A 27,126-nucleotide genomic window follows, 5' to 3' on the forward strand; every position below is an offset into this window, starting at 1 on the left:
GCGCGCCGACCCCAACATATCCTGAATGGGAAAGAGGGGACGCGAATGCCAAGGTGCCACGGAGAAAGGCGTAATCATTTCATTTTGGCGAAGTGACAGGGGCGGTGGAGAAATGCGGCGCGCATTCGACCACCAGCCGCTGCGGAAGCCTCGGGGCGCCCTAAAAGGGGCCCACCGGTCAGCCTCAGAGGTGCCCAGTGCGCCCACCCTGTCTTGTTCTTCTGCCAGGGCAGGGTGGCAGGCGGAGTGCTTCGATTCTGGCAACGTTATCCCGAGGCACCTGGATGAAACGGGACGGGACCCGTGCATTTAATGGACCCACGGCCCCCTGCTAGTGCATGGCAGGGTCTGACACTGGGGCGTGGGCAGCTGAGGATGTCAGGATGTCAGACCGCGCGTGCCTATTAAATGCGGCATTGGGCCTTTGACTGGATGACACCCTGACGACGGGACCCTTCGGGTCGTTGAATGATCTTGCGCGAACCTTCGGGGCACCGAGTCCTCGGGGGCTGCCACGTGCAGCCCCGAGCACTCTCTCCCGAGCACTGCGGTGGGACCTTCGGGGCACCGGGTCCTCGGGGGCTGCCACGTGCAGCCCCGAGCACTCTCTCCCGAGCACTTTGGTGGGGCCTTCGGGGCACCGGGTCCTCGGGGGCTGCCACGTGCAGCCCCGAGCACTCTCTCCCGAGCACTTTGGTGGGGCCTTCGGGGCACCGGGTCCTCGGGGGCTGCCACGTGCAGCCCCGAGCACTCTCTCCCGAGCACTGCGGTGGGACCTTCGGGGCACCGAGTCCTCGGGGGCTGCCACGTGCAGCCCCGAGCACTCTCTCCCGAGCACTTTGGTGGGGCCTTCGGGGCACCGGGTCCTCGGGGGCTGCCACGTGCAGCCCCGAGCACTCTCTCCCGAGCACTGCGGTGGGACCTTCGGGGCACCGGGTCCTCGGGGGCTGCCACGTGCAGCCCCGAGCACTCTCTCCCGAGTACTGCGGTGGGACCTTCGGGGCACCGAGTCCTCGGGGGCTGCCACGTGCAGCCCCGAGCACTCTCTCCCGAGCACTTTGGTCTTAGTATTTGGACCCTGCAGATCATCGGGGAACTGGGGTGCTCGGGAACCAGAGGCGGCAGCCCCGAGCACCTTCTCCCGGGATTTAGCTTTTTCTTACCTCGCAGGGTGGTGACATGTGGTGGATAGCCGGCCTGGCCTCGGGACTTAGGGACCCCTGGTTCTGAATACACCGACAGTAGCCCCCGGGCCCGTTGGTAGCCGATGGGACGGAGACTGCGAATGGGCCCTTCGTCGTGACCGAGGCCAAGGCTAGCGCGGACGCCATGTGGCAAGCTTTCGAGAGGTGGCCCTTGCGGACCTAGACCTTAAGTACGTTCCAACGGGAAAATGAGTGGACGCGTGTCCACACAACTTCCGAAGGGTATGATAACCATACGGGCGGCACGCGCGGTCGCCGCGCAGATCGAGGAAAATACGCCTGGCAACCGCTGACATCGCGCGAGCGGCGGGAGATTCGTCTGACAGTTGCGTCGATCGAGGCGACGCTTCGCCGAGCGAACCGTCTGGGGCGGCAGTTTTCGAATTTTGAGATATAAAAGGGGGAACGGATCGGTCCGTTTCCCCTTTTTACGCTCTCTCGCACTTGCGCTCCTGCCTTCTTGGTGCTCCGAGGCCCTCAGGAAAATCCCAGGCGACCGGAGCATTCTCCCTTCTCTCTCTTCTCCACCAAAAAACACCTTCCACCCTGTTGAGATGACGAGGGTTGGAGGAGGACGCCGGGATAGGACTTCGGACAGCATCTTGCCGGAGTCTCGTCTGAGGAACGAGGAGGCGGCGGATAAGATTAGGAAGCTGTTGGTACCGGAGGGTCAGGAAGGTGCCGTGGTGGTGAGGCCGGCGACTCTGACGCCGGCGACGACCGTCCCTGGGCGGACCGTTCTCTTCACCTCTTTCGTGGCGGCGGGGCTAGTGCCGCCGTTCTCCGCCTTCTTTCTGCAAGTTTTGGAGACGTACGGCATACAAATGGCGCACCTAAGCCCTAATTCCGTCGTGGCGTTGGCGGTCTTCGCGCATCTCTGCGAAATGTTCGTGGGGGTGATGCCGTCGGCGACGCTGCTTCGCCATTTCTTCGTTCTCCGGCCGGTGGGGAAGAAGAGGGGGCACTCCACGGCGGACGTCGCGGGGTGCTGCAACCTTCGGCTCCGGGAAGGCCTGGGGGATCATTACATTCCCCAGGTGCTGCGCGGCAAGTGGGAGGAGTGGCGGCGGGACTGGTTCTTCGTCGACATCGACCCCCACGAGCGCCTCGAATTGCCAGAGAGGGCGGCGGAACCTCGGTGATCGACGTGGGAGGCGCCGCCGCCAGAAGACGCGAGGCTGGAGCCGGTGCTGGAGCGCATCTTGGAGCTGCGCGAGTCCGGGCTGACCTCAGTCATGGTGGTTGTGGACTTTCTGCGTCGTCGGTTGGCACCCTTGCGAGAGCGGGCCCGACCAAGCTGGTTCTACACCGGGCCGGAGGACATCACCAGGACCCAGATTGGCGCGAGCTGGGATTTGGGGTAGGCGGAGCTGCGGGGGATGACTCGAGTGATCACCGGGACGGAGGACATGAGCCGGGCGGAGCTCCCGTGGCCGGAGATGGCGCTTTGTGCCAATCTCAACCGGGTGGCCATCATGGCGGGGCTGCCGGAGTTCGATGCCCAGGGGCCCGTGGACCGGCCACGAAGCCGGAGTCCCGAGGCCTCCGACCTCCCCGGCCTGGAGGAACTTCTTGGCGAGGAGGTCGCTGGTAGTTCGGCGCGGGCTGGCGACGGGGCCGCCGCAAGCAGCGGCCGCCGTGCCGGAGAGGAGGGCGCCACTGAAGTTGTTGAAGAGTTGGCACCGGGAGACCGGGGAAAGCGACCCCGGGCCTTGATCCTAGTGCCGGATTCTCCGCCGTCGCCGATGGCAGCGGCGGCATTTCCGGTGCTGGAGCCACGCCTGGTGCGGATGGGGCCTGCATCGACGCCTGCGACCTGCACGGCGGAGACCGAGACCCGTCCGGCGGCACCCGAGGCTCGCACGACGGCGCCCGTGGCCCGCGTAGTGGCTCAGCCGAGCCCCCAGCGGAAGAGGCGGCGGGAGGAGTCCGGATCGGCGGCACCGGACCCGGACATCAGGCTCCCAGCGGCCAAATGGCGGTATCGGTGAGTCTTCTTTCTTGCTTTTCCATGGGCATTTTCGGCCCGAACTAAGTTTTGACAACTTTTACTTGTCTCTCGCAGGCCAGCTGCAGGCGCTGCTGTGACGGAGAGAGAGCAGGCGCCGGAGCCAGAGCCGAGCCTGCCTGCTGCGACGGCGGAGGCCGGCATAGGATCGGCGGAGGTGCCAATCGACGTGGCGGCCCCTGGGAGAGAGGCGGAGGTGGCAGCCGAAAGAAGGGTGCCGGCGGAACCTACCCCGGGCGCGGAGAGCCCGGGGCGGATAACGGTGGAGGCGGATGTTCTGCCGGGGCCGGTGGACAGGGCGGCCGATGCGGGAACGCGGCCGCCGTCCGAGACCTTGGCTCCGGCGGAGCCTACCCCGGGCAGGCAGAGCCCGGGGCGGATGGCGGTGCAAGGCCCTGCGGAGAGCTCGGCCCCCCTGGAGGCACTCTGCGGAGAAGTCTGGGCCCCACCGGTGCCCGGTCAGCCCGCCGATCTTTTCCTGGCCGCCATTGAAGGCGTTCAAGTAGCGGTTGGGCGGCTGGGCGCAGTGGTGAACGCCAAGGAGGGGGAGCTCGAGGCCGAGCGCGCCCGCCTGGCACTGGAGAAGGCGCAGCTGGCGGGCGCCCAGGAGGAGGCCCGTGCGGCAGCCGCGCGGGAGCAGAAGCTCCTAGAAGACATCCGCGCGGAAGCCGCGCGGGAACGAGAAACTCTGAAGACCGCGCGGGCAGAAGCCGCGCGGGAACGAGAAGACGCCGCCCGCTTGGCCGAGGCGTCGAGGCAGCAAGCTGCCGAGGCCCTTGCCAGGATGGGGCAGGCGCAGGAGAGGGAGGTGGCAGTCGCAGCCCAGGAGCAGGCTGCGGAGGAGCGGCAAGCCGAGCTGACCCGCCGGGAGGGCGCGGCCGAGAAGACGCGCGCCGACCTCCAGCGCTGGGAAGACGAACTCCGGAAGATCAGAGAAGAAATCAAGCGCTGGGAAGAGGAAGTCTCCATCCGGGAAGTAGACAACGAGCTGTCGGCGTCTGAACTCGGTGCCCGGGAGGATTCGGTGGTCCAGCAGGAGGAAGTGCTGGCCCGGCGGGAGAATGAGCTGAGTCGCCGAGAAGGCGAACTGAGTCGCCGAGAGGGCGAAGCTGCTGCTGCGGCGGCCGCCGCGGCTACCAGGGCGGAAGAGAATGCGAAGCACGAGGCGGAACTGGCCGCCCGTGAGCGCGCCTTGTCCGAGTTGGTGGCCAAGGCGAAGCAGGCTGCCATCCCCGCCGCAGCTGGCGGTTCTTCTGGTCCGGCCAGGGACCAGGGACTCGAGGCACAGCTGCGAGCCGCCAAGGAGAAGCTCGAGACCGCCTTTGTCTCGCGGGTCAACCTTGAGCATATGCTGGAGGACATCCTCCGGCGGATGCGACGGGCCGTGGAGAAGGGTGGTCTCGGACGGCTTGTCGACGACAAGAAGGGCGACGGCCCCGCGCGACAAGTGTTGGGGCTGCAGCAGGTCTGCGAGCGCCTCGAGACCCTGCCCTGGGCAGTTCAGGAACTTGCCGCCCGGGAGGGACGTGGCTTGGCACGTGCCGTGGCCGAGCACGTCCTGGCCTGCTACCGAAGCAGGGACCCGAACTTCCCATTGGAGCCGGCGCGGGAGGGAGTAGTCGAGGCTGAGGAGGAGGCCGCCCGGGCAGCGGTTAGGAGTACCGCCTCCGTGGTGGCGGCCGGCTTCAGGCGAGAGGTGCCGCCGCCGCCAGCCCCCGGGGACGACTCGGAGGATTCAGCCGACGCCTCTGCCGCCGACTAGGCCTTCTGTGCCCTCTTTTCTTTTGTTGTAGATGTAGGAGTGAATATTAGGAGTGAACCGTTAGAAAACGCCTTGTATATGTCTTATGAATATAATGGCAGCTTTTCCTTGGGCTCGCAACTCCAATTTCTCTGTGTGTTTGACGTTTCTTCTGGTGCTCTGCCTGGAAGTCCCGGGGAGTACTCAGTCGGGCCGTTCCCGACCTTCCCATCCCCGAGAAATGAAGTTGTTCCGGTCGCTGGCGTTGGCGCAGCCAGCCCTCAAGCTCTCGCGAGTCCGCACTGCCTAGGTTAAGAAACGAAGACACAGACTCCCTTGCCCGGGAGATAGATCGATCCTGCTCGGAACACGCCGTGCCTAATGAACACTTTTTCACTTTGCGACCACTCAGTTAGTAGAAGGGAGACGTGTGTGGGCGAGAATGTGACCAAGAGTCCTCGCGGTCCGGTGGTGCCCGGGCTTGAAACGGGCCGGACCGAGCACTGACAGCCTGCCCCCGAGACCTGAGCTCCGGACTACCCGAGTAGCTCGAGCGATAGGATTACCCAGGGTACCCGAGGACTCGGTAGTGCTCGGGGTCCATAAAAGCAGACCGAACACCACGATGACCACGAAGGGCTTCGGTCAGACATTATCGCAAACACGGTACTCCTTTCTACAAACCGCTATGTCGTTCTGGGAAAAAGTAGACACGCGGCAGGGTTTTTGCGTGCAAGGAGACCACCTCACCGAACAGATTAAAGCGCGAGAGCCCCCGAGAATGACTCGGGAACATAAATTTACTGAAAGCAGACTTGTCTGAATATAACCACTCACCGGACAGCTGTCGGCCTTCCGGCCAACCGATCCAGGAGGGGTGTGCTTCCGAGCTCGGGGGCCCGGGGACTTGATTCTTTCAACGGAGCGCCCGAGGGCCCAGAGGCATACGAGGCTCCTAGGGTCGGGTGGCCTCGACCACCCAAGCCTAAGTGGTAGGACCACCCGAAGACCCTTGGGGCCAACCAGAGACCGGGGCATTGAAGCCCTCGCGGCCGAACTGCTTGTGATTGCCAGCCTGTGACTTGAGAGAGAATATAGAATTTCTTTGTCTGGTGCGCTCTGTTTGTGCGGTACTTGCTATAGACTGTTCTCGTTTTTGACCCGAGACCTCTCGAATACCCAAGCCGGCGAACAAGAGCGGACAGAGGCATAACCTAGAGGTCCTATGGTTCGGTGGCGTCCGGGTATGACAGACCAGACCGAGCACCGACAGCCCGCTCCGAGGGCCCGAGCTCCGGACTACTCGAGCAGCTCGAGCGATTGGATTACCCAGAGCACCCCGAAACTTGGTAGTGCCCGGGAGCCTGCCACGACACCGAACACCACAGCCTACCATGCCGAACGTAGGTCAGCGGCGACTGCTCGCATGCATACCGATCGGGATTCTTTTGTCAGCGGGAAAAAAGAGAGAGCGAACTTTTTCTCGCACAACCGAGCTCCTCACCAGACATATTAAACATACGGAATCCAGAAAAAGTATTTTGATATAGCGATTGCTTATTGAAAAACTTAATGTGCAATATTTACAAGGTTGGGTGACATCGACTTACCCCATGGGGCGAAGCCTTCAGACTGCTCGGGCGGGGAGAAACCCCCGGCCTTACTAACCTGAACCGCGAGCACGACCATCTACGGGTAGAAGCGTCGAAGATGCTCGATGTTCCACGGATTCGGGAGTGGCTGTCCTTCCTCCGTCGCCAACCTGAAAGAACCTGCCCGGGGGACCGCGATCACGGTGAAGGGACCTTCCCACACAGGGGACAACTTATTCATTCCTTCGCGCGACTGGATGCGTCGGAGAACTAGGTCCCCCACCTCGAGAGACCTGGCCCGGACATGGCGCAGATGATAACGCCGCAGACTCTGCTGGTACCGAGCCGCCCGGACAGCAGCACGCCGCCGGCGCTCCTCCAGGTAGTCTACGTCGTCGCGCCTTTGATGCTCCTGCTCACCCTCAGAGTATGCATGCACTCGAGGGGAGCCCAGAGTGAGCTCGGAGGGGAGGACTGCTTCGGCGCCGTAGACGAGGAAGAAAGGAGTTTCCCCGGTAGCGCGGCTTGGCGTAGTCCGATTGGCCCATAGCACGGCTGGCAGCTCGTCCACCCATCCCTTCCCGTGCTTAGCGAGCACGTTATAGGTCCGGGTTTTGAGGCCCTTCAGTATCTCCGCGTTGGCGCGCTCAACCTGCCCGTTACTCCGAGGATGAGCGACGGAAGCGAAGCAGAGCTTGATGCCGAGATCTTCGCAATAGTCGCCGAACAAGGCACTTGTGAACTGGGTGCCGTTGTCGGTGATGATTCGGTTCGGGACGCCAAAGCGGCTAGTGATGCCGCGGATAAACTGGAGCGCCGTGTTTTTGGTCACCCTGATGACTGGGACCGCCTCCGGCCACTTGGTGAATTTGTCGATAGCGACATATAGGTATGCATAGCCCCCGACTGCTCGGGGGAATGGACCCAGAATGTCCAAACCCCAGACCGCGAAAGGCCATGACAGGGGAATGGTATGGAGAGCCTGAGCTGGCTGGTGAATCTGCTTTGCATGGAACTGGCATGCCCTGCAGCGCCGAACCAGCTCGGAAGCATCCTGGAGAGCTGTAGGCCAGTAGAAACCTTGCCGGAAGGCTTTCCCGACCAGCGTGCGGAACGATGAATGGCCACCGCACTCGCCCTCGTGGACCTCAGCGAGAAGATCGCCGCCTTCTGCCCGAGAGATGCATTTCAGGAGGATACCTCCTGCGCTACGTCGGTAGAGATCCCCATCCACAATGGCATAGCGTTTGGACTGCCGAGCAACCCTTTCGGCAGACGCCTCATCCTCGGGTAGGAACTTTTCTTTCAAGTACCCTCGGATGTCAGACATCCATGAGGCATCTTGAGAACATTCGGCGAGCACAGCGCACTCGTCGGACGGCGACGCCCTGACGGGGCTTCCCACTGAGGGCACCGCCGGGGTCCCCTGAATTGAGTTCGAGGTTTCCCCTTCATCCTGTTCGGCAGGCAGGACGGAAGGCCGTGCGAGTCTTTCTTCAAAGACTCCGGCAGGGACGCGCGCACGTGATGAGGCCAGGCGAGAGAGCTCGTCGGCCGGAGCATTGTCGCGGCGAGAGATATGCCGCAATTCGAGGCCGTCGAAGCGTCTCTCGAGCTTTCTGACTGCAGCCACGTACGCCGCCATTTGAGGATCCGTGCACTGGTACTCCTTGGACACCTGGTTGACGACCAGTTGGGAGTCCCCTTTGACCAGGAGGCGACGAATCCCGAGCCCCACCGCAGCTCGGAGGCCGGCGATGAGACCTTCATACTCCGCCATGTTGTTGGATACGCGGAATTGCAACTGTACGACGTACCGGAGCTCTTCACCCGTTGGGGAGGTGAGAACCACTCCGGCCCCTGCACCTTTCAGCGAGAGGGAGCCGTCGAAGTGCATGACCCAGTACCCGGGCGCGTCGTGCCCGGGATAGGCAGAAACCTCTTCTGGGACGACGCAGGGGACGGGCGTCCACTCTGCCAAAAAGTCGGAGAGTGCCTGGCTTTTAATTGCCTGGCGACTGACGAAGTGTAGGTCGAACTCCGCCAGCTCTACTGCCCATTTGACAACGCGCCCGGTGCCTTCCCGGTTCCGGAGAATGGGTCCCAGTGGATAAGTGGTAACCACCGAGACCTTGTGCGCCTGGAAGTAGTGGCGCAGCTTCCGGGAGGCGATGAGCACGGCATAGAGCAGCTTCTGAGCTTGGGGATACCTTGTCTTGGCCTCCCGGAGGACTTCGCTGACGAAGTACACCGGTCGCTGTACCCGGCGGGCCCGGATGGTGGCCCCACCCGGGGGGCTGCCACAGCCCCCAGGGTCGGCGGTATGGTCGGGGTTGGCCGGGCATTCGAGCTCGATTCCTTGGCTGGGAAGAGCAGTGTGCTCGGGCTCGACCCCTCGCTCCGGGGGAGCCACGAGGACAGGTGAGTGGTCGGGGGCCTCTGGGAGCTGGGACCCAGCACCCGGCCCTGAACACTCGTCTCGCTCCACCACCAATACTACGCTCACAACCTGAGGAGTGGCTGAAACGTAAAGCAGCAGGGGCTCACCTTGAGAGGGAGCCACCAACACGGGTGGCGAAGTAAGGTACTTCTTTAAGTCGCGGAAGGCCTGCTCGGCCTCCGGCGTCCAGTCAAAATGACCGGATTTCTTCAGAAGCTTGAAGAGGGGGAGCCCTCGTTCCCCGAGCTTGGAGATGAAGCGCCCGAGGGCGGCCATGCAGCCGGCGAGGCGCTGGACTTCCTTGAGTCGAACCGGGGGTCGCATCTGCTCGATGGCCCGGATCTTCTCTGGATTGACCTCGATCCCTCGGCCAGAGACCAAGAAACCAAGGAGCTTGCCCGCCGGCACCCCGAAGACACATTTCTCCGGGTTGAGCTTGAGGCGGGTAGAGCGGAGACTATTGAAAGTCTCGGCAAGGTCCTCGAGCAGGGTGGCGCGGTCTCGGGTTTTGACCACGAGATCGTCGATGTAGGCCTCGACGTTGCGGCCAACCTGCGAGTTAAGAGTGATACGAATGGCGCGCTGGAAGGATGATCCAGCGTTGCGCAGGCCGAAAGGCATTGACATGTAGCAATAAGTCCCCACCGGGGTAGTAAAAGCAGTTTTTTCCTCGTCCCCTACGGCCATGCGAATCTGGTGATACCCAGAGTTTGCATCTAGGAAGCACAAAAGATCACATCCCGCAGTTGAATCTACGATTTGATCAATGCGAGGTAAGGGGAAGGGATCTTTAGGACAAGCCTTGTTAAGGTCGGTGTAGTCCACGCACATGCGAAGCTTGCCGTTGGCCTTCGGGACGATGACTGGGTTTGCTAGCCAGTCGGGGTGGAGGACTTCTCGGATGAATCCGGCGTCGAGGAGCTTGCGGACCTGCTCGCGGATAAACTCCTGGCGCTCTGGCGCCTGCCGCCGGACCTTCTGCTTCACCGGGCGGGCGTCCGGACGCACAGCCAAGTGATGCTCGATCACCTCTCTAGGGATCCCGGGCATGTCGGACGGTTGCCAGGCAAACACGTCCACGTTAGCCCGGAGGAAGGCGACGAGCGCGCTTTCCTATTTGCTGCCCAGGTCGCTGCCGATTCGGACAACCTGGGTAGCGCCTTCGCCCACCTCGACCTCCTTCGTTGGAACAGAGGTGTCGGCGGCGAGTCGGGGTCTGGATGAAGAGGGTCCCGGGCCCCCTGAAGAGCCATCAACCTCGGCCTGTGCTGAGACCAGAGCCATGTATGATTGTTCGGCGCAGGAGACGGCGCCGCGGGAGTCGGCGACCACGGAGATAGAGCCTGCGGGGCCGGGCATCTTAACCGTAAGGTATGCATAATGCACGGCCATCATGAACTTGGCAAGCGCCGGACGCCCGAGGATGGCGTTGTAGGGGAGAGGGAGCTCCGCAACATCGAAGAGGACGCACTCCATGCGGAAGTTGTCCCGGCTCCCAAATGTGACAGGCAAACTCAACCTGCCCGAGGGGTAGGGAATGCCCGGGAGTTACTCCACAGAAAGGGAGTGACGGCCTTAGGCGTCGGGAAGATACTTGCAGCTTCTCAAAAGCCTCCTTGGAGAGGAGGTTGAGGCCGGCACCACCGTCGATCAGCACTCTGCCGACCTTAACATTGCAGATAGTGGGAGACACAACCAGAGGTAGCCGTCCCACGGCTGCAGTACTGACGGGGTGATCTGCCATGCTGAACGTGATCGGAGCATCCGACCACCTCAGGGGTCTTGTGGCCTCCTCGCTCGTCAAGGTGCAAACGAAGGTCCCGGGCTCCGGACATGGCCAGGGGGACGGCACTCCGCCTGGAGACCCCTCGGCCCGTGCGGGTGTTGCCCGCTGAGGAGCCGGCTCTGGCGGCACCGTGCTGAGAAGTGGCGCGAGGACTCCCGGCCTGCACCTGGCGACGAGCAGTGCCGACCAAAGCGACGACGTCTTGCATCCACCGGCCTTCCGGAGTGTTTGGCGTGGCCTGAATGGGCGGGTGTCTGAGGAGAGCTTGTGCTGCAAGCAACGCGCTCCCTGGGCTGGCCTCACTGAAAGCGAGCCTGCACCGAGGCGGCACCCGACGTGGTCCAGAGGCAGACCTGGCGGCCGGGGTCCCGACCACCTGCTGGGGGTCGGAAAGTACGTTGGCAGCGGCGGCGGCGCTGATGGGCCCAGCGCCTTGATCCCCTTGGGCGGGAAAAGCCGCACGCGTGGATGGCGGCTGCCGCGGGTACGCAGCAGCGACGGGGCTTTCTTCGTGGGGCAGCGTTCCGTTACTGGAAGTGGAGCCGGAACGCTGGAGACGGTGCCCACCTACCATCTTTTCCTGTGAAGAAAAAAGTGAAACAAACAATCCAGGGATATTCCCCCCTACCTGGCGCGCCCGCTGTCGGAGAGTGAACTCCTGTCGCAGGGATCCCGAGAGACCCCTTTTTAGAGATTCGGCCGGGGGGATGATCCTGGAAAAACTTGTTTGGGAAATAAGCGGGAACGGAAATAAATGTGATGGCCGGCGGGAGACGATCACCCTAATGCAAGAAAAAGTGGGTACGCCGGGTTTTAGACAGGTTCGGGCCGCACGGAGGCGTAACACCCTACTCCTGTATGAACACTATATTTATCCTTGAAGGGAATTCTTCAAGGAGGTATCTGGTTCTAAGGGGAGAGCTGTTTACAAAGAGCTTGAGGCTCTTATGTTCTAGCTTAACTTGAGCTGGTTCGAGTGTCTGTCGATCTATCTTTGGCCTGGTTCGTCGGAGATTGTTGGTCGTCTGGTGGTCGAAGGCCTTTTTCTCCTCCCTTTTAGTGTTCTCCATCCTTTCCTTTTATAGGCGCGCCGACCCCAACATATCCTGAATGGGAAAGAGGGGACGCGAATGCCAAGGTGCCACGGAGAAAGACGTAATCATTTCATTTTGGCGAAGTGACAGGGGCGGTGGAGAAATGCGGCGCGCATTCGACCACCAGCCGCTGCGGAAGCCTCGGGGCGCCCTAAAAGGGGCCCACCGGTCAGCCTCAGAGGTGCCCAGTGCGCCCACCCTGTCTTGTTCTTCTGCCAGGGCAGGGTGGCAGGCGGAGTGCTTCGATTCTGGCAACGTTATCCCGAGGCACCTGGATGAAACGGGACGGGACCCGTGCATTTAATGGACCCACGGCCCCCTGCTAGTGCATGGCAGGGTCTGACACTGGGGCGTGGGCAGCTGAGGATGTCAGGATGTCAGACCGCGCGTGCCTATTAAATGCGGCATTGGGCCTTTGACTGGATGACACCCTGACGACGGGACCCTTCGGGTCGTTGAATGATCTTGCGCGAACCTTCGGGGCACCGAGTCCTCGGGGGCTGCCACGTGCAGCCCCGAGCACTCTCTCCCGAGCACTGCGGTGGGGCCTTCGGGGCACCGGGTCCTCGGGGGCTGCCACGTGCAGCCCCGAGCACTCTCTCCCGAGCACTTTGGTGGGGCCTTCGGGGCACCGGGTCCTCGGGGGCTGCCACGTGCAGCCCCGAGCACTCTCTCCCGAGCACTGCGGTGGGACCTTCGGGGCACCGAGTCCTCGGGGGCTGCCACGTGCAGCCCCGAGCACTCTCTCCCGAGCACTTTGGTGGGGCCTTCGGGGCACCGGGTCCTCGGGGGCTGCCACGTGCAGCCCCGAGCACTCTCTCCCGAGTACTGCGGTGGGACCTTCGGGGCACCGAGTCCTCGGGGGCTGCCACGTGTAGCCCCGAGCACTCTCTCCCGAGCACTTTGGTCTTAGTATTTGGACCCTGCAGATCATCGGGGAACTGGGGTGCTCGGGAACCAGAGGCGGCGGCCCCGAGCACCTTCTCCCGGGATTTAGCTTTTTCTTACCTCGCAGGGTGGTGACATGTGGTGGATAGCCGGCCTGGCCTCGGGACTTAGGGACCCCTGGTTCTGAATACACCGACAGGTACATCAGCTAGCTTGCCCTGCTATGCAAGGCACATTTCTTGGCCTCGCATGTTCTTCTATAAACGGGGAAACATTTTTTACATTTTGAGAGAAAGGGTCGCCGTCATACAGCAGCAATACAAGACTTCAATGTGTAACGGAATCAGCAGGCTAATTTTTACAGGTTTTATATAAGAAACGTTTCCACCTCTTCAGGAATTAGGTGGCACCAAGCAAGCTACTTCAGCAGAGCAGCATTCATATCAGCTGACTGTGTATTCGCAATCCAGCAGGCGGGTTAGGATCTCCTGGCAGCTCGGCCGATCTTCGGGCTCTGCCCAGCAATCTGCAGCAAACAAAAAAAGATAGTTGCTAAGCTGCAATTAGAGAGCAGAATAGAAGCTAACCAACCCAACGTGAGTTGAGACTTTTAATTAATCTGATCTCCACTGAAATCACAGAAAAAAAACTCGAATATCTCTAGCTTGTATAGAAACTACACTACCTGCAATTAGCTTGCCAAGAGGTCCTTCAGGAATCTCGAGCCGTGACCCTTCATTAGCAACCGCGTACACCACCTACAATTGCACGATCCATCTATGTTAGTCAACAGCTTTGTCCACTAGCATATGTAGTCACAAGAACACCAAGGAACAGGAATGCATCACAATGCACACTATATAACTGGCTTCAGGCGTTGAACTGGCTTAGAGGATTAGCAACCAATTTGGGTAGATATCAGAATACACCGTATGCTTCAATCGATATACACCTTTGGAAAATACATTCTTGCTTCAACTGTTTCAACAAAAAGGTGAATGAATGCTTACTTGAACTGGGGAGATGCCATCCCATGGGCGACTCAATGTACACAGCTCCCACATGATAACACCAAGGCTGAATATATCGCATTTCTCTGTGAAAGGTTCATTCCTTATAAGCTCAGGGGCCATCCATTCGGGCGTGCCAGCAGAGGAGTTATCAGTCATAGGACTCTCGGTCATCACTCGAGAAAGACCAAAATCACATATCTTGACAGTCCAATGCTTGTTCACCAGGCAGTTTGCACTTTTCAGATCCCTGTGAACTATCTTCATGCGGTGTATGCACATCAAGCCCCTTTTAAACAAACAAGATATTTTTTTTGAGATAAGCAATTAATGGTAAAAGGACTGTGAACAATATTAAAGTCTAGGCGACAAAAGGAATTGTATCAAACATAATATTTTCTTTAAAGGTCCAGAATATTTAAAACAGCCAGCAGAAATATATAGAGTAATAGTTGCTCCATAAAGAAATAGATCAAACCTGCATATATCACGTATAATTTTCAACCTCCTACGCCAACTGAGCTTCTTTTTCTGACCACTCATATGGATGAGATAGTACAGTGATCCCATTTCCATATATTCGGTTGCCATTGACAAGTGTGGAGGCGTAATACATGCACCAAGAAACAAGATAACTACAGAACAGAATACAAAAAATTGGTCAGAAAGCCATCTTTTCAATTAGGACTAGGAGACATATGGTAGTTGATATGTAGTTTTGATCTGCTGAGAACTATATTCTGAAACTGTAGTTCACATAAGTCAACATGAATTAGTACCATTTGGGTGTCGTAGCCGGCTGAAAGGGAAAAATGAAATTGCCAAAGTTAGTGTAAATTTAATGAAAAATAGAAAGCTGTCAATACAATAGAAATAAATCAAGAGTAATTATGGTACCTCAGGATGTATATCTCATTACAAAAATCTTCCATATTTTCAGTTGTCAGATCCTGTTCAAGAAACATTTTGATGGCAACATCAGTTCCATTCCATATACCACGGAAGACCTCACCGAAGAATCCTGATTAATCATTTCGACAAAGGTAAGCTCCTTAGGTTCTAATCAGGACCAAAAAAAATTGCAAAACTAAACCAGAAAAAAGAATGGGGTCATCTCCAAAATGAAAGCAGAAGAATGCAATATGAAATAACAGCCAAACGATGCAAGCAACTATGCACATTAATTCCCATCCCCACTTGCCCACTCCTATAGTCGGATTGCTTCTCTCTATCAGTGATGAATAAACTCCAGTCAATGTAAAGTGTGACCCTTAATCTGTCTGTGAACTGGAAAGGAGATATGGCCAGATATTGTACTTTCGCAGCCACATGAAGGTTGGAATTTGTTGACATCTGACAGATATACTTGAGCCTTTTGCAGGAAATCATGAAATTCTCAGAAAGTAAATAACTGTACAGCTTTGTAGTATCAGATTTATATCTGGTTTAAAATAATTAATTTTTTGTCAAGCAAATAGCTTCTATGAGGTTAAAAAGTAAAGAGATGAAAAAGAATATCAAGACATAGATGAGGAGATCGAATGTTTGATCTGTTTTCCAGAGGCATTCAGTAAGAGTTTATCAGTAGAGACATTCCAAGGTAAGGGAGAAGCTGCGCCTAGTGCAGTTGGCCAGAGCGCGTTGTTGCGCCCGCACCACCCGCGTTCGAGCTCCGCTCGACGCCCGTTCTCAACAATTTCAGTCAGGGTCTCCCTTATTATGTTTCCCTCAAAAAAAAAAAACATTCCAAGGTAAGGCCACATGATGCTTTTACTTTCTGTTGATTGTAAGAGCATAGCATAATAAAAGCAGTAAGCATATTTCACAGCATAGTGAAAAACATAAACTTAGATATGCAAGAATCTGACAGATGCATTTAACAAGCATTTATGCTACACGTATACAGTAGACTTCAGTAAATCCGTCTGAGGAAGTTCAAGATTACTTGCCTATTCCAACCCGCGTGCCAATTGTTATCTCGGAGAAATCTATGTTCCATTCTTCAAAAGGCAATAAAGGCTTATTGAGAAATGAAGAACTCTCCAAAACCTTGTTCCATGCCAATGCCAACTTTTCTTTACTTATGAAATCATCACTTTTTTGGGTAATTTGCCCCCTATATTCATGAGGAGAAGAAGGTAATGACATGGCCTTCTGAGTAGAACCAGTTCGGTTTCTTGAGCCATTGTTGGTAGCAACAACTCTCTGAGACGCATCTTCCTAACAATGAAAATATCATTATGAGCCCAAGCTGACAAAATTTAAAGAACAATTACATGCACAAGATATAAAGGACAAATATGAAGAAGATCAAAACAATTTAACTTGTAGGAGTGTACATTATTTGGGCAGTCATTCGCATTGCTTTGGCCCCCCGTAACATATGAGCATGAACCTTCGACATGATCCCTTTGGAGGCGATTTTGCTTTAGTGTTTCGTTCATAGCCCGAACTGCCCTGTTAAAGAGTTTAAGATTAAAATAATAAATGACTCATGCTCAATAAGGATATCTAGCCTCTCTACATGCTGTATCAAATAAACCAAACCTAGCATGATGACCAATGAGGATATCTAGCATCTAACCACAGTCATAAGCAAAACATGCTATAACCATTGGTACATTTTGAGTAAAAGCCTAAGTAACCTCTGAAAAATTAAGCCAACTCCACTAACATCAGATAGTTCAAACAAGAATTACCTCACAATGTCATCTCCAATCTCAGGTGTGATGCTAATGCTTCTTCGTCTTATTCGTCGAGCATTAGATGTTGAACTGTCACCAAGACCATCTGATCTACAAGTGCATACAATGGTTTGTTCAAAAACAGATTTACTAATAAAAGTATGAAAAGTTCCACAAAAAGGAAAAGAACTAGGCTAGATAAGAATAAAAATTAGTAGACACCTCAGTAACTGGCCAAGTCATAAAACAAAACCAAATCATTTCATGGACATTTTTACAGCAAACTGCGCTCAGCGATAGAATTACTGAAGTAATCAAATATTGTATTTGATTGGCTATATAGGTGACACTGGAGGTTCCCCGTATTCTCTAGAGCATGAAACATTATTACATAAATGCCAGCTGCAAAAGCAAGAGCTTCTTGCTATGACATTCTTAGCCCACCTTAATAGTTTAGAGAGAGATGAAAGAAACACCAAACAGTTCTTTTGAATATTTTATCTATCAATATATCTTCATGATTTTCAGTTAAAAAATATAGATATATCTTCATGATTCGTATATAGTGTGCTTGATTGATACCTGAAAGAATTATTCTAAATGCAGTAAAGATGGCTCAAACTGTGTTACTCTATCCATTGAAAACCGAGTACTTTTACAGTTGTGAAGCTGTTAGTTTACACTGGTCCAGTCTTCTTCGAATTGCTAGAAATTAGAAAAGGCACCACACGCCTAGAGCAATTAAAACATTAATTTACATTCTAGTTTTAGAAAACCAGATTCCCCCCCCCCCCCCCCCCATATAAACTACTAAATGGATTCTATTAGTTTCTTATATTATTTCTAACAAGGACTAATGCATCACATGGTTCTGTACTTCCATCAGATTTCAGCCAATGAGATAAGAAAGGTAAACTAATTTGGCTTTCGAACACCACAAAAGACCATCATGTATTCATGTAGTTGGTAGAAAACCAGACACCACCTGTGGAGAGCCATAGGACCTCAGAACAATGGTAGAGTTCCAGTTTCAACATTGAAATTTCGATTATGAAGAGCAACACAAAAACTAAGTTGGTCTCAGTCAAGAATGCAAAAGCTAGTATTTGCTTCCTAGATATATACAAAATTATATAGTTGCTGCTAGCTAGGGAATAAAACGAAAATAGAAAGATTGAAAGAGCCAATGATTGGAACTCATTAGTGACAACAAACACACACACAATTGGCAAACCTTGATGCAACTCCACTTTCTGCGTATTCTTGAAATGATTGCTTCTCACCACCAAGTATAGATCTTCCCTTTGCTCTCATCAATGGATGCTCAGGACTACACCAAGGAAAGCAAAATGAAAAGAAAAAAAAACCATGAGAACACCGATACCTCTGGGTTGAAGACAACGAAACAAACGACAGATTTCACAATTTTTATCATTTAAGTAACCAATCACTACTAGACTAACATATGCCATATGGTAAACATAGAAAAACATGCAAACTATAATCATGAAACAACCACAATTGCCTCCATAATACTCCCTCGAGTCACATAAAGGTGGCATTTTGGTCCTTCTCAACAAAGAGGTAGTCTCGAATGTTAGGAATACAAAGTCCTTATCCATTATGTATATATTAGGTTACTAGAGTTCTTATCCTGTACTCATCATGTACTCTATATAAGTTACTATTCTTTATAAGGTATCAAAGCTAGGGGCTTTTTTTGGACGTTGCAACTCGTTCTAATCTTAGCCCACCCACCCGTCGGCTTCCCTCTCCCCATCAGTTGCTCTCCTCTGTCGTCGTTCTCCTGTACCTAACTTGCCTCTGCAGCCATGCGTCAGGATATGTAGTTGCTCTCTCGTGGCCGATCCAGCTCCTCCGCCAGGCCTCCTCCTCTGCCGAATTCTGCATTAGGGCTCCTCTACCCACCCCTCCACCATCCCGCACTAGGCCGCTACCTCTCCCGTTGCCGCCACCAACTCACATCACTCCACCCTCGCCTGACCAGATCCGTCGCCACACGACTAGATCCGTCAAGCCCTAGGGCCATGTCTCCATCATCCACTTTGGTTGTGCCACCCTCCCGAGCCACCCCATCCGGATTCTGGCGCCTCCACCGTTGCCGACTTCACCCATTAGATTTTCATGCCAGATCGCAACGATGGCTCCGCTCACCGTCAAAGTAGCCTGGGCCGTCGGTTCATCCACCACCTCTTCTGCAAGCTCGACACGTCGCTCTCCCTCACTACCGGCTCCCTTGCCATCTCCCCTGATGGTTCCATTTCCACGGAGCTCTTCCACCCGTTCCGCCACCGCAATATGCAAATGCTAGGGTTGGGGAGTTGGCACAACAAGTGAGGTTATGTGGTGTCACACGTGAGCTACTGATGGTTGTGTTGGGCCATGCTTTCAATGGGCTACCCAGTGTGTTTGGTGGACATTGGGTTGTCCATCTTCTGCTTGCTTGTTTTTTGCTGCTGCTGCTATCTTATGGGCCAGCTTGCTGCTGCTCTACTTTGCTCTCTTGTTTGGCTGGTTGTGTTGCGTGCTGCTAGCTAGCTTTTACCTATGATGATAGCTTCTATTGAGTCTAGTTCCATTAAACTCCTGCTGTTGTGCTAGGATTTTGCTTTGACGCTAGTGTCGTAGCCTTGTATTAGCGTCTTTGCAATTCCACTGTGTCCATCTAAGTTTCAATCTCTCTTTAAGTTTGTCTATGTCGTGCGAGTCAACATATTCTTTCATCCATTAGTCCCTTTCTTTCTCATCGTTATTGATGCAACTTAGTCATATAGATCTTTCCGTAGCTTTAGTGACAACTTCATTTGTTGTCTTGCTACTCATCATCTTGGTTTAGGTCATTCTTGTGTCATCTTGGTCTTTCCTTGTGTCATCTTGTGTCATTCTTGTGTCATCTTGGTCTAGGTCATTCTTGTGTCATCTTGGTCTTTCCTTGTGTCATTCTTGTGTCATTATTGTGTCATCTTGGTCTAGGTCATTCTTGTGTCATCTTGGTCTTTTCGTAGCTCTAGTGACAACTTACGTCTGTTGTCTTACTACTTCTCGTCGCTTTGTTGCGAGTCTTCACCAAGGGCATTCATTTGTTGTCATCGTCACGACTCTACTCATGTGCTTCATTATGCACTTCTTCAGCTTGATTCAATAGGATTACTAAGCCTCCACTCTACGACGACAACTTTGAAGAGACAATTTTTTGATGTATTAGTCTAAGTTTATTACTTAGTGTCGTCTCTTTCAAATGCAATACTATTGCATACACCTTGCATTTGAGGGGTGCTAGGAATCTAGACTCCTTATCCATTACGTATAGGTTAGGTTGCTAGAGTCCTTATCATGTACTCTATATATTGCCCTCAGAGGCTACTATTGAATACAAGTTGCTATTCCTAACATCGAAAACGCAACTTTGACCAGCGATTTGAATTGCAATATGATAACTTTGGCAACTGTTTTATATTGCAATATATATTTAACACCTAACAAAATTACAACATTAATATATTATGAAAGTATTTTTCAAGACAAATCAAAAATATCATTTTCATATGGCCAGCCATAACACCTGCAAATATACCATAGGTCAAAGTTCGAAATGTTTGATGGCAACCGCTCTAAAACACCAATAGTTTTTTTTTTACTGGAGGGAGTAATGGTAATGGTGATAGGTTTTTGATAATATAGTGATGATTTTTCACGAAGGCATAAAATTACACTTGAAGAACAGCCAAGCATAACACACACTAGTCCTCCAAAGGGAATCTTGCAAGCCCATAATACGGGATAGCATCTAGAATTGCACAATCAACCATCCGTTGTAATATCCAGTTGTTCTCAGCGATAATGGTTTTACAAAAAGAAATATATACAACAGTAAAAAAGATAGAGATATGGACTAAAGCAATTGATGGCTACAGTTAAGTGGATACCTTGAACTAGTACCACGGGGTTCATCCGCAACTCCTCTCCTTTGGCTGTGCCTCCAAAAGGCATTTGCTATGTTTGGTTCACTGCATGACGTGCTGGTTTAAAGTACCAACTTCTTAGCAAATGCAATGAACAAGAAGGTCCAAGACAATGACACAAGTACCATACCACAGCATAATATTTCATCCAAATAATAATATTTCCAATGGTAAAACAAACTTTTCAATAGACTAGCTGTGAAATCATCATTTAGGTGCTACCTTAATTTCCCCTCTGAAAACGTTCTTGATCTCAACATCATATTGCGCAATGATCGTCCAGATAGATTTGATGAAGATTCAATTCTGCACTGAGATAGAGACAGAATGAATTCATCTTGCCCACAATCAAAACTATATCTAAAGTTAAAGGACTGCAAGTTGAGAAGAAACGGTATGAACAAATACAGCTGACAGGTAACCATCTGAGATATGGCATGTTGGGTTTCATCTCTAGCCTACCCCAACTTCTTGGGGCAATAAATATACTGATTCAAATATCCGTGGTTGACACTGTTTTGTATAATCTCACCCCCCAACATGCTCATATATTCTATACAATTCCATTCATGGCAGTAACATATCTCAGCTGTTATTGCTGCCAGTGTGAAGATTCACTTCAACAATGCTCTACTAGACACCTAAACTAGTGTGTGGGAACCTAAGTATCAATGCCTGCCAATTATAAAGAACGTTTTATTACAAAAGATATGCTAGAATAATTTTCAATGTCATCTCATCTTCTCGCATTATTTGTTTTAGAATCAGCCCTAAAAATTTATGTGATAGACACTACTAGCCTACCCAACAATACAAGCCATGACAACAATCATCCTTCAGAACCCAATATTGTGTCTTGTATAATCCTAATTTCCTGCTATGTTTGAATGTTCTGGATAGAGTTCAACCGTATTAGACTCTTTTCTTTACAAAGTTATTAAAATGTATTAAACACTCGATATGCCAACTAAATATTACAAAGAACCAGCAGAGTTACATGCACTGTTTTCTACAACAAGTAAATTGTAAATATCCCAATGAACAATAATGGATATATTACACAGTATGGGAAAACATAGAGAAGCCATGGATCATATAACTAAGATAAATTTAATACATAAGCATACCCTTCAGCTTCAACTTTATCAGATAGTCCATAAAGAGGGCTATTGGGCTCAAGGGGAGAATCACAAGAGTCATTTTCAACTGAGTCACTCTCACCCGCAGCCGAGATATGCGATATAAAGATAGCCTTAGCTGAAAAAGGAATCAACTGGCCTGGAAATCGCATAAGATCAACTAGCAATTCCATAGAGTTCAGCGAAACTACCACAGACATATGCTTGTAAGAGTCCACAAATCCAACGGCACCATCATCAGGTAGGCCCTATGAAAGACACATTTTTAAGTATTTTGAACTTAGGTTTTATCGCAAATAACGTACAATAGCATATGTGCAATGAAGCATGTGAAATATGCAAATAAAAAAATGGAAAGGGGTGGAAACTATAAACATACCACTACTAGTTTACTCTCAAGGCCAACGGCATCTGCAAGAACTTTAAATAGAATAGCTCGTGGTCGGCATGACCCGTGCCTTATCTGCCCTAGAAGTTGTGGTCCTCTATTTCCAAAGAAATGAGTATCTTCAGTTGAACCTCTTGCTGGACTCGCATCAGGATTTTGTCGCTTGAAGCAGTCAAAAACCTTTTATTGGAATAATAAGGTAAGGGGCATGCATGAGTCAAGTTACAGGCAAATAGTTGCTAACTCTAACATCATTGCAGTAGGGATGCCCTTGATGTGGTTGATGCAAGGATTAAAATAGTGGTGCCCAAAACTTGCCAATGCAAAAGTTTAAACACAAATCAGTTCTACATGTCCTGTAGGAATAAAAAGTACCCAAAGATGATATGATAATAGTGATCAACTCGTGATCATGAAAGTGAACTCCTAAAAAGGAATTGCACATGGGAAGATAGAAAACTGCATCCATTTTACACTTTCTAGAAACTTACCAAACCTGCTATTTTCTTTATCACTAAAGCCGGGCTAGAGTTCAAGCCCTTGACAAGTGCAGCACTAAGCTGCTTCAACATGAAAACCTTCTTATCCCTCTCAGTGTCTACGATAATCATGTCAGCCTTAAGCCCATCTGCTTCAAGAGTTTGAAGGTCATCTAGAGATGGTATTGTTGGGAAAATCTCCTTCAGCTTTTTATCCTGTATGAATTAGCCACAGGTCAATGACATAACCATGGCAAAATGGAAATACCAAGTCCGTAAAAAAATAAAAATAAATCACTGTTTTAATCCAATTGTAAAGAGAAGTAACAAAACATTATTGTGAAATCTGAACTCTAAATTCTATTACTTTTTTTTTCTTGATCCCTAATACGTAGAAACTTGCTTTCCCATTGAATAAAGACACTGATAAAGAGAAGTGTTTGGTGTGATTTTGAAGACATTTAGCTGTAAATCCAATCACAGGTGTTCTAGCACGGTTTTTTAAATGTCTCTGGAAGAACAAAATATATTAATCTAGAGAGTAATCCTCACCGGAATGATTGAATAGAAACCATTTGGGATTAACCCTGAATAAGTTCCTGTTGACCACAGTAATTGAGAAGCCTTCCTGGATGAGGACCTTACGTTACCCAAAACTTCCTGTTTCCTTGATATGGAAACAGATTCTACTTTTTCCAAAAATTCTGGCGACCACCAACTAGGTTCACATGAGCTAGCTTCAGATTGCCCAGAACTAGTTGGTGTTTCATCCATTTCTCTGAAATGAAGTTCCTCAATCCCATCCCATAGCCACCATCTTTTGCATGCTATGAGAATATGAGATATGACAACAATTTTGTGTCCAACAGGACCACCGATCAGTTTAGTTCATATCTGTGGAAAAAGGAAGATATTAATATAAAAATCAGAAACAACTCTGAAAAACTTCTCCTACAGAGGTTTTGTATAGTCAAAAGCTTCTGTTGTAACTCACACTTTGCATACATAAACTTCCATCCTCTTAATAGTAACAAATTTATAGGCAATTCCACAACAAAAACTAAGAAATTTAGTTCATATGCGTCTCTGGATTGACATAATGCAAATTCTAATACTGAATCTAGTGATGCAAAAGGCATTGTTTTGTTGAAAACAAAAAAGCCTAACAGTCAGACAGTCTGTTTGAAAGTAAAGTAACACTTGCAAACTTCAGAATCTTATTTCAACTACTTGTTAGTTGTTAGTTGTTTTCTCAAAATCCACAAGCCACTTGATGGTAACATCTAACTGAAAAGCATGAGAACATGTGAACTGCGTGAGGATTCCCAGGAGAGAGAGTAACTTTATGGTTGATTAGAACTCATTAGTGGTCTACAAAGAAGGGTTAGCAAGTACATAGAAGTGGATAACATCCTTTCTTTATCAGCTGATGTGCATCCTGATGTCAATTAGATCCAAAAAAAAAAGCACCCCTAGCTTGAAATGTAATCACATGAAACTTTGCCTTGTGGCCTCTTCAGGCTCACCACCAAATTCCAGCCTAAAAGTCTGTTGCAAGAATAGCAGATTTGCAACCAGATATGGTCTACACTTCCAGCCAGTCACTGTTATACTAGTGCATTTACTGTTCATGTTGTCAAAGCATGCGGTCAATTTAAGGCATATTTAATAGGGAACTATCTGTGGACCGTGTGCAGTGAGTGCATAACGCCATACACTCTATGATCTAGATCCAACTTCATCTTTCACCTGAATTGAGCAACCCCAGTAAAACCTCCAACAAACAAACAGAACGCTCATGGTGGCTCAGCACCTCGACATGACATACATTAACCACAGTGCGATCCAGAATTCCATATACTACGACGCAGTGGAATAAACACTGAGAGTACATCTCAGCCACTAGCAACTTCACTTCGACAGCTATTGCTGGCCAAAATGGGCAGAATCAGGGCGGATGCACCAAGGGGCAGGGGCGAGCTTGGCCTGGGGCGTGCGGATTCAGTTGAGCCAGCATTTTTTTTTGGAAAACAAACAACATCCGCACCTCAATTGGGTACCAACAAGTCATATCTACTGTGGTGTCAGCAAATGTCGATCTCGCACGATGAAGCAAAATCCTGACAACCTAACCGAACCATGGGTGGATGAATTAGATCAGCAGCGCACTACGCAGCAGACAAATCCGCGACTAGCCGAACGGAGAGAACGAGAGATTTGAATCCGAACTGAGAGCAGAGCCAACTCCCGAAACAGGGCAACCGACCAAGCAAGCCAAGATCACTTACCAACAGAAGAAGAAACCAATCCGAGTCGGGACGGATCTCCACTCCGCTAGCCGTAGTCCGAGAGAGGTGCGGCACTCCGGCGGAAGCAGCGGGAGCGGCGGGTGGAGGATCCGGCGGCGTTTCGCTCGGCTGCGTCACGTAGGGGCCTAGGGAGACTAGGTGTGGACTTCCAGGGCCTCGCGCATGCGTGGAGGAGTGGGTGGGACGTCGGTCCCGGCAGCCACGCTTCGCCGGCAGAGGACTGAGAAGTGAACCAGGGAAGCGAGAGCCGGCAGGCGAGGGAGGGAGGAGGCGCCGAGGCGGACTGCCAGTAAAAGTACGGGCACGGCTGCGTCGGTTACGCGCTGGGGCTGCAAGACGGAGGGAGAGGAGCGGTGAGGCGGACGAACCGTGGTGACTCTATGGGTTGTTGACTGTTGTTGCCTTGTAGGTTTAGCTTCGTTGTGGCATTTGTGTGCGCGAATGGTTGTTATCACAAGGTAGATGCAATAGGGTTTCATTTGAAATGTTAGTGGTGGTTAATTGCATATAACATGCTAATAATTTTTTTTTATTATGTACGTAACCATTGCTACACTTATCGAAAAAATTAGCTTCTTCCTCCTCCATTGGTACCGAAACTAGGTGCAAATTAATCTTTCTTATATTTTACATAAGTATATGAAATATTTTTAGAGCATATCAGATGGTTTAACATTTATTTATTTTATTATTATTATTGATTTTTTGGAATTGGCTTTACTATCATTTATCACAGGCTATGCGTGGTCGAATGGTGTTGCATGCGTGAAATCTGTTTTTGTTGTCGTTATGCGACAATTAGCTTCATATATATCTATCTTGAAAAAGTATGGTTAGCCCTATATTGCATCATTGCAATCTGACATAGACCGATGACGAGGGTTCACAACTCAATATCAAAATGATTCATATTATTGTGCAATAGCTAGTTTCATATACCATCGTCATGAGCTCCACATGTTTATCCCAATGTTACGTGCCTACAAGCTATCAAGCACTATTGAGAACCAAGACTAGCTTTGAAGGTCAGTGAATGTGATTTACTGGCTGTCCATCAGAGATTAAACCTCATCAAAATAATTTTTTTAGCGGTAAGTGATGTTCTCGTCGATAGCGAAGTGTTTGTGATGATTTTATCAATTTTTAAGATGTGTATCTTCGATTTTTAGTAGATATTATGTAAATAAATGTACGAGGGTGTAGGTAAGTAAGTATGTCGATTTTTAAAAAAACTATGTACGTAATGATGTTTTAAAAAACTATCAAGCACTCAGGTTCACAGCCCAATACTGCATGGCTGCATTCTACTGTGCGCCAAGTAGCCTCGAATACAGTTGCCTACATTGTTATGATCTATACGTGACTAACCCGTTGGCATGCTTGCAAGTTGTCATGCGTTGGCACCTCTCATGCCCACCGAGCAATTGGAAAGTAAGTACAGTAAGCCAGCCATAAATTCACAATATCATGTGCAAAAGGTATTCCCGTCAGAAAAAAGCTTTGAAATCTTCTGAGTACGGAATTAATGATAATAAAACAATCCCAGACGCGTTAACTGAGAATATGATACGCCTTAAGCCGAATCAAAGCACCAACACACAGCCGTCCTTCGAGCTAATTTATACTTACGGTCCTCATTGCTCTTTGTCGGTGGCTATCACCATTTGACTACTGTTCATCTGGCCCGGGCTAAGCCACTTTAACATGAAAATCTATGTCGTGGTGTTGACTTTTTTTTAGCGTATTTTAAATTAATACTTTAATAACAACATGTGAGAATCAGAAATATCATAAAATAGCTTATTCGGTCACGTCAGACTCACTATAAAAAAAACTCCTTCACTGTCGGCCCATAAAGAGGTTTTACTGCTGATTTTGGAGCCGACAGTGAGCAACGTCTGACTATCACTGCCGGTACGGGGACCGACAGTGAAGAGGTTATCACTGCCGACTGAAGGCATCAGTCGGCAGTGATAGTCGAATGCCGAATCGATCTTTTAAGGGAAGAAAAATTGAAAAAAAATTACATCCGAAGAAACCCACGCCCGCACCATCGCAAGGCACAAGTCATGCAATTTTTCACATGAAATACATGCACGTGCGGTTTGTGGCACTCGAACTCAGAACCTCTCAGCTTGTATGATACGTCCTTACTATCTCATCACAGAAGTACTAGTGATACCATTAGAATATGCAATCCTTTTAACATCTTCTATCTGAAACTTCAAACGATTATTTGGATATCTAAATGATATTAAATAAAAAAAAATTAACTACAAAGTTGTAAATCTCGTTGAGACCTACAGTTTTGATGTAAATTTTGTCCCATTCGACTTTGTATGAAAAAGTTATGATTTTTTTTAAAATAAGCTATCATCCA

The 27,126-nt window shown here is 50.8% G+C and overlaps 1 protein-coding gene across 1 annotated transcript; it reads right to left on the bottom strand.

The window, feature by feature from the left end:
* Window positions 1–12,963: 12,963 nt before the first annotated feature.
* LOC133908462 (serine/threonine-protein kinase EDR1-like) lies at window positions 12,964–25,167 on the bottom strand. Its single transcript, XM_062350498.1, has 17 exons — window positions 24,726–25,167; window positions 22,990–23,331; window positions 22,450–22,653; window positions 21,950–22,138; window positions 21,559–21,818; window positions 20,654–20,737; window positions 20,396–20,488; window positions 17,683–17,778; window positions 16,464–16,559; window positions 16,104–16,221; window positions 15,714–15,984; window positions 14,662–14,785; window positions 14,544–14,563; window positions 14,243–14,399; window positions 13,765–14,053; window positions 13,440–13,512; window positions 12,964–13,280 (listed from the first exon to the last, which is right to left on the bottom strand). The coding sequence occupies exons 2-17, from the start codon at window positions 23,209–23,211 to the stop codon at window positions 13,198–13,200; spliced, it is 2,379 nt and encodes a 792-aa protein (XP_062206482.1). The 5' UTR covers window positions 23,212–23,331; window positions 24,726–25,167; the 3' UTR covers window positions 12,964–13,197.
* Window positions 25,168–27,126: the final 1,959 nt, after the last annotated feature.

Source organism: Phragmites australis, chromosome 2 (genome assembly GCF_958298935.1).
Source record: "Phragmites australis chromosome 2, lpPhrAust1.1, whole genome shotgun sequence".
Taxonomy (NCBI): Eukaryota; Viridiplantae; Streptophyta; class Magnoliopsida; order Poales; family Poaceae; genus Phragmites; species Phragmites australis.

What these genes read in the sequence shown, in the direction of transcription:
- LOC133908462 (XM_062350498.1), bottom strand. Translation starts at nt 23,211, where the DNA reads ATGGATGAAACACCAACTAGTTCTGGGCAATCTGAAGCTAGCTCATGT. An exon ending in GATAAAGTTGAAGCTGAAGG is followed by an intron (nt 20,738 to 21,558) that starts GTATGCTTATGT and finishes ATCTCAGTGCAG; the next exon opens with AATTGAATCTTCATCAAATC. An exon ending in AATGAGATATACATCCTGAG is followed by an intron (nt 14,564 to 14,661) that starts GTACCATAATTA and finishes TTTCCCTTTCAG; the next exon opens with CCGGCTACGACACCCAAATG.